At 39.7% G+C, this 13,163-nt stretch overlaps 1 protein-coding gene across 3 annotated transcripts in view; it reads right to left on the bottom strand.

The window, feature by feature from the left end:
- Positions 1 to 13,163, bottom strand: part of SH3TC2 (SH3 domain and tetratricopeptide repeats 2) — a 181,785-nt gene that overhangs the window by 27,081 nt on the left and 141,541 nt on the right. For all 3 annotated transcript variants that reach the window (XM_082254470.1, XM_082254468.1, XM_082254469.1), the window contains 3 exons: positions 8,061 to 8,102; positions 4,865 to 6,568; positions 3,618 to 3,798 (listed from right to left, as the gene is read on the bottom strand). In XM_082254470.1, the coding sequence (XP_082110596.1) occupies positions 3,618 to 3,798; positions 4,865 to 6,568; positions 8,061 to 8,102 (1,927 nt within the window). The remainder of the gene's footprint in view (positions 1 to 3,617; positions 3,799 to 4,864; positions 6,569 to 8,060; positions 8,103 to 13,163) is intronic.

Below are 13,163 nucleotides of genomic sequence, written 5' to 3'. Positions count from 1 at the left end.
GGTTAAATCTACTATAATAATTGATCTATTTGTAAGGAAGATTCTTTTATTTATAGCACAAGCAGTTCATTTAGAATGGCCCCTACTGTACTTTATACGTTCTGGTTATAAAAAAAAAATATAGTAATTGATTCATATCAATGACTATATTTTTACTATAACAAAGACATAAAATGGCATTTTGTTTGAAAACTGTATACTGTTTGAAAAAAAAAAAAGTAACATTGCCTTAAAAGGTTAAAAAATACAGAATGAAACACATTTTCAAATATAAACATTATGCTTTGCTTTAACTAAGGGCTTGAGAACTGGTGGTCTTCCTCTCTTATCTGGATGTATAACATATGATCACCATGAATTCTGTAGGCATTGCTCTTAATTAGGTTATCTTTATGTGTGTGTATATTTTGGCAGCCCTGCTAAATTGTGACTTTGTGCTATTTGCTTAGTCCAGCTGAGTTCCATCTATGGTTTCTTGTTGAAAATTAACTACAGACTCTTGCTACAATGTCGATATGAGATCACACAGTGAATATTATATGTAAACTTGAGTTTGTTCCTTAACTTGAATAGAGTTGGGCTGTTATCTGTCCTAAGCCCAGTTCCAAACTGTGGCCCGAGGGCTAGATGCAGCCCTTTGCTTGCCTTTGTTTGCCCTTCTCCTGCTGGAACCATTCTTTCCACTGATACCAACAGTGTGGCATAATTCCTCTTACTGACAACAGCAGTGGGGCCCTGTTCCTTCCCCTGACACCAATGATGGGTCATGCTTCCTTCCACTGACCCTCCTAACATCTGAAGGACAATAAACTGACCCTGTGTTTAACCACTTCCCCCAAATGGACATACCCATATGTCCTTGAGGTTCAGTGGTAATACCCGGATGATGCCTGCACCTACAGGCATCATCCCGGTATCATTTTTTGCAGCCGGCGATTCCGTTTTAGGCTGAAGTGATCTGAGTGCCTAATTAGCCACTCAATAACTTCTGCAGGTGGCGGAAGGGGATGTCACCGCCGCTGCCGCCGCCTCTCCCGGGCTCTCCAGTCCCATCGCGGAGGTTGGTTGTTCCCCTCTCTCTGTAACCCTGGAAATCGGGAGCAATGAGTATTCGTCACTTGTGGTCCTGACCTTTTGTTTACCTGGCCACCAGAGAAGCAGCCGATTGGATCGATCTCGGTCTGATCGGCTGCATGGGGTGCCAGAGGAGAGATTTGGAGTCTAACAGACCACAAATCTCTCCATAAAAAGGACCTGTCACGGCCCATGCTGTCACAAGGGATGTTGTTCATCCCTTGTGATAGCAATAAAGTTATTACAATTAAAAAAAACACATTTTTTTAAACAAATAAATAATTAAAAAAACTTTTTAAAGCGCCCCTGTCCTACCGTGCTTCCACGCAAATACAAACGCAGACATTACTCCCACACAGATATGTAAAGTGATCGCACCACACATGTGAGGTATTGTCGCGAATGTCAGAACGAGAGCAATAATTCTAGCACCAGACCTCCCGTGCAACTCTAAATTGGTTACCCATAAAGGCATTTAAAACGCTGCCTAAGTGCTATAGTCTGCCGCTATTCCACGGGCAGACGCAATTTTAAAGTGTGACATATTAGGTATCTATTTGTTCGGTGTAACATCTTCTTTCACATTAAACAGAAAAATTGGGCTAACTTTAGAACTCCCAGAACAAAAGTAGTTTTAAAAATTTTTTCTCAAACTTTTTAGATCTGAAGCTTTTAATGCATGATACCTAGTGATCCTGCAATGAAGGCACTTACTTTTATGGGGCGATACCTGTTTCCAACTGTACTCTTGTGTTTTCTCTAACATATGTGGCCCTGACAGAGATTACAATCAGCCATGCTGACACACATTTCTGTCACCACTGGGTCATTTCTATATAAAATCATACCTGTAAAAAAGAAGAAATATACCTACCTTTCCAGCTACCCATATTTTGAAGAGCTTCCTCTTTACTGCTCCCTAGATGTTGCAAATACTTGACCCTTTTAAATTAAATACCTATTTCCCCTGCAGCACATTTTGGTTCCTGCTCCTGGCTTGAATGTCCTGTAACCAGAGATGTATAGTAACGAAGTAGAACTACTTAAGTACTGTACTTAAGTACCGAAATGCGGTATCTGTACTTTCCTAGAGTAGAATTTTTTTCTCCTACTTCTACTTTTACTTCACTACATTTTTTCGATGATTTCGATACTTCTACTCAAGTATTTTTTTTTTGTGCTGCATAGTTACTCGTTACTTTTAAAAAAATTACCACTGCCAGAACAGTAGATGGCAGGTTGCATAACGCTCAAAAAAATGTGTATAATGTCATTTGTAAATCAGCGCATACGAAAATAAAGGCTGTGTATAATAAAAGCTGCTATGCCAAATCTTTCCAATAAAAAGAAAATATGAAACAAACAAATAAATGGTGCTACAGCGCTTAAAGTGCATCAAGAAACTACTAACAAACACAGGTTAATCATTTGAATAAATCATTTGAAATATTAAAAACAATATGATGTTCAAACTTTTGACTTATTTCTTTAATAACTACATAACACAGTACTTGTACTTCTACTTTCAGTACTTGAGTAGAATTTTTTTTTCAAAACTACTGGTACTTTTTACTTTTAGTACTTAAGTAGCAAATTTTTTGAAAAAACTACTTGCAATACTTAAGTAAAAAAAATGTTGAATACTTTAGTACTTCTACTTAAGTAACTTTTTCTGCGAGCACTTCCACTTCTACTTAAGTAATTTTTTGATCGAGCACTTGTACTTTTACTCAAGTAGAAATTTCGAGTACTTTATACAAGTCTGCCTGTAACACAGTGGTCCTCAACTCCGGGCATCAGGGCCCACTAACAGGCCAGATTTTAAGTATTACCTTGGGGAGATGCAGACTAGAGTACTGCAATCACTGAGCAGCAAATCATATCACCTGGGATGTATTTCAGTTATCTTGCAAATCTGGCCTGCTAGTGGGCCCTGTAGGCCAGGGTTGAGGACCACTGCATAGCATATGGAAGGGGAGCAAGTATTCCAAACACCCAAAAATGTGGAATACATACTACGGGAACAGTGGAACACCAAGGATTCAATGCACGGACCGCCATTAAGGTAACTATATTCACTCGTCTATTACTGGTATGGTTTTGTGTAGAAGTAAACCTATGTTGACAGGGTCACTTTAATTCTATAGAGAAAACAGATGTAATACCAATGAACTTCTGTAATTTGTCATTCTATTTAGTTGTAATTAGAGTGAATTTAACAGAGTGTGCACATGTATCAATGGCCATCAAAGAGGAGGATCTTAACAGTGACCTAGTTTGCAAGTACCTACGCTATATAACCTTAGAACGTGCAAAGGTATAAACATATATACAGCTGTACACATAACCATAAAAGTAAAAAAGAATATTATATATCAAAGTAAATAAAGCCTGTCCTATGCTCTTACTCTTCTGTAATGCAAGATATAAAGTAAAAATAAAGAAAAACAGGTAAAATCACTAAATATGGTGTAAATAAAGCATTAGGATGTTGTACTTTGTAATCATTAGTAATTGATTAAGTCATAATTGCTGTTGATTACTTGTCAGTGTTCAGAGTCTGGTAGAGCTTGCTCAGAATACTCAGCACATCTCCTTCTTTTTGTTTGTCTCTCAGCTGCTGTACAATGAGAACCCAGTGTTCACAGTATGCTACTTGTGCTCCAGTGGTGGGACATACTTCGCTGTAGAAATTGAACAATTCTTCAATGATACTGAGCTGACCTATATAACAGATGAACAGCACAAAAACTTGTATAACTAATCACATTCAAATGTAAATGCAATGATCTGCTATATTTTAAAACATTTATGGTTGTCATAAAGCTGTGGGTTTGCTTTTGAACACTGCTGCAAGCTCTCATGCCTTTTTATACCCTGTGAACGAAAATGTATTTTACATATATTGGTTTTTTTACATATATTGGTTTTTATGACAGGCAAGGCTATTTTTCGGTGATATTTTCTTGCAAAATAAATTTATAAAAAAAACGAAAAAAAGAAAAGCATGATCATATATATTAGTGCTAGATATAATTATGAATTTTGTTAAATGTACACTAATACTATGATTTTGGCACAAAGCATTGCAAAGTTATTTACAACCGAAATAAAAGCTTTTTTAATAGTGTGCTTCTTTTTTATTGCAACACTAAAAAAACAATGATTAAAATAAATAACAATGAAAAGAAAATTAAATATTAATGGTTAGAAAAATAGAAAAAAAAATCAACAGGAAAATAATACCTAAGGGGAGGAAAGCCCTGTGTACTTCGATTAAGTTTTTGTTGGCAATTTGTAGCATGTCTAATGTTCATAACTGGTGAGAGTGACCCTATCAGGTAAAAAATTGAGCAGATGAATGGTCCCTGCAAAAGAACAGCTTTTATACTTACCTCCCTGGTGGTCCATGTCTCCAATATTCTCTCTGTTCCAATGCTGTATAAGACTCCGTAAGGCCCTTATTTGGTGCTTCTGGGAGTTTTCTTAACCACACAATGTGGTTTCATTCTCCAACTCCTATGTCAATGCTGTGTCAAAGTCAGAGGACACAAGCACTACGTGTGGTGGGGGACACTCATCCAACACTCACGTGAGTAATAAACACTGAAGAGTCTGACGGAGTCTGCAGCACTTGAGCGGAGGAATAAAACCCAACAGATGGCCTAACCCCTAACCTCCCTATGCAAAACATAAAAAAGTCTTGGCTGGAATTGCACATTAATGTAGTAATATATTTAAAAGATCCATCGCCAGTTTCATAAAATAAAGATATGAATGGGCTACTCACTTTTTAGATTGTTTGATTTCATTCCAAAAAGCAAAGCCAGTTCATAACACACCCTTCCATCTTCCAGCCTATGTTGTTGAATTAGTATGTTTCCAAACCAATGGAGAACCTGTGCCAGTTCCCTTTCTGCATCATCACAGCCCTGAACATCCATGAAAAGCTGGGTGGATTTTACAAAATACCTCTCCGCCATAATATAAGCTTGGCAGAACACTGCCAACCTTCCAAAGTTTGCTAGGGCTATGGCTTGGTTTCGCCTGTTCCCAGTTTCAGTAGCCATCTTAAGAGCATGAGAATACCCTCTTGATGATTCAAGTATCTGTTTGCTCATCTTCTGTGCATTTGCAAGGAGATTATGTACAACGCCACACTGAGTGGTGCTGTCAGTTTCCTGCATGGAGTCTAGCAGAGGCATCAGAATATGACAAGCCCCTTCAAACTGGCCATCCAGTATATACAGCCATCCCAGAAACAGAGAGGATTCAAACGTCTCTTCTTCACTTGTCCATCTTCCCAGTTCCACAGCCCTTTTCGTGTAGCCAATGGCACCTGACAGAAAACAATGTTGCAGATAGAGCTTTGCTAAAATAAGACACAGCGTCCTCTGAGCTTTTACATCACCATTTTCATATGAAGAGGACAAAGCATGTTTCAAGTATGGGGCAGCCTGGGCTGGAATGTAATTCCCTTTCAAAGGACAACCCATGATTTTGGATAAGTTCTGCATGACAACTGCTAACCTCCACAGAGGAGAGGGCAATGTTTTCATGCCAACTGTTTTGCACAGTCTGGCTGATGACAAAGCAACATGAGGCAGATACTTCTTGTCATATAAGTAACTTAAAATTGGCAACACACTTGTAGTGGAGTTTAAAGTCTGAGAGCATGAGGTGATGAGAAGAAACTGCAGACGTTCTAGAAAGGGAAGGGCTTCATCATGTCTACCAATCTGATGGAGTAACCGGAATATGAGGAAGCAAACTCTGGATTCCAAGGAGGCATTATTGACAATGACAGCTTTCCTGAAAACATATTTTAGCACCTCCAGCTCATTCTCAGAGCTAAAATTATGCTGCGGTAAGCATGTCAGAAGACTGGCAGCCTTTTCCAGCAACAGGTCTTGCTTAGTTCTCAAATTTTGTTTCAAGTAGATAGCTGATAAATTCCCATACAGGGCAGCCAAAAGGTGCAGGTCAAGAAATCCTTGGTTAATGGCACTTAAAGCTTCTTCAAGATAAACCCTCGCTTGAGAAAGTTTCATCCGCTTAGCACAAATACGTCCAAGAAGAAAGCAGCAACGAACATGAGCCCAAGACATGTTATTTCTCTTTGCCCAGTTCCGAGATGTTTCCAAGTACATGACTAAGTCTTCCTCTTCAGAAAATCCATAAAATGTAGAGCTGAGAAAAGACATTGAGAGATCGTATAAGGGCTGAAAATGAGAGTCAAAGCCCTCCTTGTTGAGAAATGTCAAGATAGGATCAAAAACTTCACAGTCTTCTAAGTCACTTGCATTTAAGTCAACAAAAAATTTAGGATCATCAATATCTTCTTGACCAGGAACATGGAAGCTCTCCACTCCATATTTCCACTCAGAATCTGGTGTTGACTTCTCAGAGATACTACATTTAGATGAATCAGTTACAGCTTCACTTTCCTCCCAGCTGTCAGGTATCTGAATTTCACCATAATCTTCTCTTGTCCCTAAAAAATAAAACAATGCTATTTAAAATAGTAGAGGGCAATCTGCTAGTTATACAGTTTATCAGACAATTTAAAATGTTGAAGGTTACCAGTATAACAAGATAACAAAGGCATTCTAAAAGCAACTCCAGGCAAATACTAAAAATGCCCTTTAGTTCCCAGAGTATCGTGTCATATCATGACGTTGTTTTTCATTTCAGCTACTATAACCTGTGTTGATATTTTTGCCACATGACACTTTGAAATTAACATAAAAACTAGGTTACAAACTCTCTGTGTCTCTTTGCAACCAAGCCTTTCCCCCATGATACAGTCAGGGGTTAGGCTCGGAGGCCAGTAGCTATAGCAGTAGAGAGGCTCCCACTGACTAGTTTGATATGTGCAGTAGCAGGTCACCCTGACAGATGACACAGGCTCATCTGAGGTACGGAGTCTAAGCACTAACCGGTGTTCACCAGAGCTCATGATAGTGGAGATGGGTTTTGCTGCGTGTTAGTACCAGGTAGCGGTCCTCAGGATCACCCCACCAAGAGGAGAACAAGCCAGGGTCCAGTGACAGATATAGCAGGCAAGGGTCAAGCAGAAGCATAGTCAGTAAACAAGCCAAAGGTTGGTAACAAGGTTGGGATGAAGCAGAATCATAGTTGAGGGATAAGCCAAAATTTTATAACGAGTGGTAGCGGAGATACGGACAGCAGCAGTAGAAACAAGAGTGAAATATTGGCTGGAGAGAGCACAACAATCTGGCACACAGGAAGTGCAAAGGCATGGCTTAAATAGGGATTTAATGGGAGGAGCAAGGAGTTTAAGATTCAGCAGAAACAAGGCAGGATTGTCCAATGGTTTAGACAGGGTGCTGTTCAGCATCTCAGGTGCCTCAGCAAGAAGAGACATTGCCAGACACAGGGGTCACAGATTCAGACCTGGATCCTGACACCCCAGCTGCTATCACCCTTTCAGAAAAGGTCAACAACAGATAAAACAAACCTGACAGCCATTTAAAACTTAAAACTATAAACATTTAAAATGAAGCTTTTAAAATACTCAAGGAATACCAAAGATTTTAATCAGGTAATTTCTGCCAAAGTAGAAGATGAAAGTTCAAATTCCCTGACTCTCCTCCTCAGCAGATATAATTTGACCAAATGACTAGGCATTTGGTTACACGAGCACCCATCAAGAGATCAATGGGTGAGTTTAAGGGAGTGGGATTGACAAAGATCTTATGTGAAAAATAGATCCGCTTTAACTTGTACATTTTCATTGAATCTGGGATTTGCATACTCTGGAAGCCTAATGGAGTCAAAAAGGAAATGCCATTGGTACCCATACCTGCATAATTTTAATAATAACACATATAATGGAGATCAAAATTCAGCTACTGGGATTTCAAGCACTTTGTGTCAAAAAACTATCTTGAAAGGAAAAGTAGATATATTGTTTTTGTTGCTAAAAAAAAAAAAACTAAAATGAATATGAAATGTATTCTTACCAAAAGATGATTTTAAGTATATTTCCACAGGATCCAAACCATCTGCAAAGCACAGAACACATAAATAGTTACAATGTTCAATTCAGTGTAAACATTTTTGAGCTCCCATAAAAAAAAAATTAGGCAAAGATCACACGATATATCATTACGGAGACATGGTTTAATGAAAGAAATGACTGGGACATAACCATACCAGGGTACTCTTTATACAGAAGAGACAGAGAAGGCAAGAAAGGAGGAGGAGTGGCCCTGTATGTGAAAGATAGCATTAAATCTAACCTAATAGAAGTTGGTGAGGCCAACATAGAGTCAGTTTGGGTCACGTTGCAGTTTGCTAATCATGCAGTAACTCGTGTAGGTGTGATATATATAGACCACCTGGTCAAGATAAAGAACTAGATGATCTACTAGTTGAAGAAATAGCTAAAATGACAATGAAAGGAGAAGTTATCATTATGGGAGATTTCAATCTTCCAGATATAAACTGGAAAACCAAAATAGCAAGTTCTACCAGGAGTACAGATATTCTAAATTCCCTACTGGGGTTGTCTCTGCAACAAGTGGTTGAGGAGCCAACCCGGAGGGAGGCCATATTGGATTTGGTATTCACAAATGGGGATTCGGTATATGATGTCATTGTAGGCGAAACCTTGGGATCTAGTGATCACCAGTCAGTGTGGTTTAATATAAGAACTGTGAAAGAGTCACACCACACAAAAACAAAAGTTTTAGATTTTAGAAAAACAGACTTTTCAAAAATGAAATTAGTCATAAATGAGTCCTTATCAGACTGGAACGGATTACATGGAGTCCAGGAGAAATGGGACTACTTAAAAGATGCATTATTGAAGGCAACAGAAAATTGCATTAGACTTGTCAGTAAAAGCAAAAAAAGGAAGAGACCACTGTGGTACTCAGCAGAAGTGGCCCAAATCATTAAAAATAAAAAGCTAGCATTTTGTAATTATAAAAAAACCCAGAGCAATGAAGATAAGGAAATCTACAAGATTAGGCAGAAAGAGGCCAAGCAAGTTATAAGAACTTCTAAAGCACAGGCAGAAGAAAAACTAGCTCAGTCTATGAAAAAGGGGGATAAGACATTCTTCAGATATATAAATGAAAAAAGGAAATTAAAACAAGGAATAACTAAATTAAAAACAAAGGACGGAAGGTATGTAGAAGAGAATAAAGGGCTAGCCGACTGCCTTAATGAATACTTCTGTTCAGTTTTTACAGAAGAAAAAGAAGGAGAAGGACCTCCACTTGAAAGGATGACTAATGAATCGTTTGATGCATGTGTCTTTACAGAGGAAGACGTTCTAAGATTGCTGTCTAAAGTGAAGACAAATAAGTCACAGGGTCCTGATGAGATACACCCAAAATTATTAAAAGAGCTTAGTGGTGAGCTGGCAAAACCATTAACAGATTTATTTAACCAATCATTAGTAACAGGAGTCGTCCCGGAAGATTGGAAATTGGCAAATGTCGTGCCCATTCACAAGAAAGGTAGTAGGGAGGAATCGAGCAACTATAGACCAGTGAGTCTGACATCAATAGTAGGCAAATTAATGGAAACCCTATTAAAGGATAGGATTGTGGAACATCTTAAATCCCATGGATTGCAAGATGAAAAACAACATGGGTTGTCAATGGAGAACATTCAGAACAAGGTCATGTTACCAGTGGGGTACCTCAGGGATCTGTACTGGGACCAATTTTGTTTAATATCTTCATAAGTGATATTGCAAAAGGCCTCGATGGTAAGGTTTGTCTTTTTGCTGATGACACAAAGATATGTAACAGGGTTGATGTTCCTGGAGGGAAACGCCAAATGGAAAAGGATTTTGGAAAACTAGAAGAATGGTCAGAACTCTGGCAACTGAAATTTTATGTGGATAAGTGCAAGATAATGCACCTGGGGCGTAAAAACCCAAGGGCATAGTTACAAATAAACAAAAAAGAGCGTCAATTTTGCAAAAATAGCAATATTTTTCACATTTTTTTATATGAAATTCCCCCCAAAAAAAAATGTAAAAATCAAAATTTTTTTAAATTTTCGGCCAATTTGTTTTCTGCTACCTATGTTTGGTAAAAAAAATCACACAAAGCGTATTTTGATTGGTTTGCGCAAAAGTTATCGCGTTTACTAACAAAGGGAAAGATTTTTGTCATTTTTGTTGTTTTTTTTTTTTAACGCGTAATGGCGGCGATCTGCGATTTTTTTTTGCGGTACTGCGACATTGCGGCGGACAGATCGGACCCTTGACTGACATTTTTGACACTTTTGGGGTTACCAGTGACATTTCTACAGTAATCAGTGCTATATATATGCACTGTTACTGTAAAAATACACTGGTAGTGAAGGGGTTAACTTTATTTGGGAGGGAGGGGCTGTGTGTGTCCCTAGGGGCGTGCTTTCTACTGTGATTGGCTGTGGCTTGAGCTTTAAGGACACTGATCAACGGATCTACATAGTAGATCCATGTGATCAGTGTCTTTACAGCGAGGAGAATGACAGGTCGCTTGTTTACACAAAAGAAAAAACAGGCGCCTCTGAGTTAAGACTGCGATTTAATACGATTTTTACACAAGCTGCCTGACATTCTCCCTCTCCGTGACCACGCGGGAGCGGGAGCGCGCCTCCGGCGGCGCGCGCTCGCTCCCTAGACCCTCACAAGCAAGCAACGTAGCCCTACGTTAGTTTGCCTGTGAGGGGCTGACCGCCGACGTAGATAGTCGTGCGGTGGTCGGCAAGTGGTTAAGGTGTCCATCTAATAGTTTTTTGAAACTATCAATGCTCCCTGCTGATACGACTGCTTGTGGAAGAGAATTCCACATCCTTACCGCTCTTACAGTGAAGAACCCCTTACGCACTTTACGGTTAAACCACCTTTCCTCAAGTTTTAGCGAGTGGCCACGTGTCTTATTGTATCTCCTTTCTCTGAATAGTTTGTTCCTTATGCTCGGGTCGCCAGTACAGTATTTGTACATTGATATCATATCCCCCCTCAATCATCTCTTCTCCAGAGAGAATAGGTTCAGTGCTTGTAGTCTTTCCTCATAGCTGATGTCCTCCATTCCCCTAATTATTTTTGTTGCCCTTCTCTGGACTTTCTCCAGTTCCAGCACATCCTTCCTGAGGACCGGTGCCCAGAACTGGACAGCATACTCCAGATGTGGCCGGACCAGAGTCTTGTAGAGCTGGAGAATAATCTCTTTATTTCTGGAGTGAATCCCCTTTTTTATACAACCCAGTATTCTGTTGGCTTTGCTTGCGGCGGCTTGGCATTGCATGCCACTGCCAAGCCTGTTGTCTACCAGTACCCCCAAGTCCTTTTCCATCCTAGACTCACCCAGAGGTTCCCCCCCTAGTGAGTAGCTTGCTTTCAGGTTTCTGGCCCCCAAGTGCATTACTTTACATTTTTCAACATTAAATCTCATCTGCCATGTAGTTGCCCACCCCGTTATTTTGTTCAGGTCCGCTTGCAAGGTTTCCACATCCTGCATAGAAGATATTGGCATGCCTAGTTTAGTATCATCCGCAAATACTGAGATTGTACTAGATATCCCCTCCTCCAGATCATTTATGAATAAATTAAACAGGATTGGTCCCAGGACAGAACCCTGGGGGACCCCACTTTCCACACCCGCCCAATCCGAGTACTCCCCATTAATCACCACCCTCTGGACTCTCCCCTGGAGCCAGTTCTCTATCCAGGTACTCACCTTATGGTCCATACCTACCTTCCTTAGTTTGTACAGTAAGCGTTTGTGGGGAACGGTGTAAAAGGCCTTTGCAAAGTCCAGATACACCACATCCACAGGCTTTCCTTTATCTAGGTGGCAGCTCACTTCATCGTAGAAGGTTAATAGATTGGTTTGGCACAAACGATTTTTCATGAATCCATGCTGATTACTACTTATAATACCTTGTATGTGGTCCCTTAACATCCCCTCCAAAATCTTGCAGACTACTGATGTTAGGCTGACCGGCCTATAGTTACCCGGGATATATCTCGGACCCTTTTTAAATATTGGTACCACGTTGGCTTTTTTCCAATCAGCTGGCACCATACCCGTCTGTAAACTATCCTTAAAGATCAAGAATAATGGTCTGGCAATCACCTGGCTGAGCTCATTAAGAACCCTCGGGTGCAAGCCATCCGGTCCCGGGGATTTATTTATGTTAAGTTTCTCTAGTTTAGCTCTAAGTCTATCTTCTGTTAACCATGGCGGCACTTCCTGAGGTGTATTATTTCGTTCGGCCTTACAAGCAAGGTTCGTGTAGCCCCCGATTCCTTTGTGAAGACTGAAGAAAAGAAATTATTTAACACTTCTGCCTTTTCTCTGTCCTCTGTGGCCATTTTTCCTTTATCATCTTTTATGGGGCCAATGTGCTCTGGCCTCGCTTTCCTACTGTTTATATACTTAAAGAACTTCTTGGGGTTCTTTTTACTCTCCTCCGCTATATGTCTCTCGTGTTCTATTTTAGCCGCCCTGATTTCGTCTTTACATTTCTTTTTACACTCTTTGTAGTGCTTAAATGCTGCCAATGACCCCTCAGTCTTGTATTTTTTGAAGGCCTTTTCTTTAGCTCTAATATACATTTTTATGTTGGAGTTTAGCCACCCAGGGTTTAGTTTTGCTCTTTTAAATTTATTTCCCTGTGGAATGCACTGGCCCACCCCCTTGTTAAGTATGCTCTTGAAGCACTCCCATTTTTCCTCCGTGTTCTTTGTTCCCAGGGTTCTATCCCATTTGATATTTTCTAGCAGCAAGCGCAGTTTAGGGAAATTGGCTCTTTTGAAATTCAGCGTCCTTATATTACCCTTGTGTTTCCTATTACTGTAATTAATACTGAAACCAATTGACCTATGGTCACTGTTCCCTAAGTTTTCCTGTATTTCTATATCCGTGAGCAGGTCTGTATTGTTGGTAATCAGTAGGTCAAGTACCGCAGAATATAGAATATTTGACACAGTCCTGACCTCAGTATCTGAGGAAAGGGATTTAGGAGTAATTATTTCAAAAGACTTAAAGGTGGGAAGACAATGTAATAGAGCAGCACGAAATGCCAGCAGAATGCTTGGATGTATAGGGAGA

This window comes from Pelophylax lessonae, assembly GCF_965119305.1.
Source record: "Pelophylax lessonae genome assembly, chromosome: 4".
NCBI classification, from domain to species: Eukaryota; Metazoa; Chordata; class Amphibia; order Anura; family Ranidae; genus Pelophylax; species Pelophylax lessonae.
The sequence above is the reverse complement of the archived record's forward strand: the minus strand, read 5'-3'. Positions and strand labels throughout refer to the sequence as shown.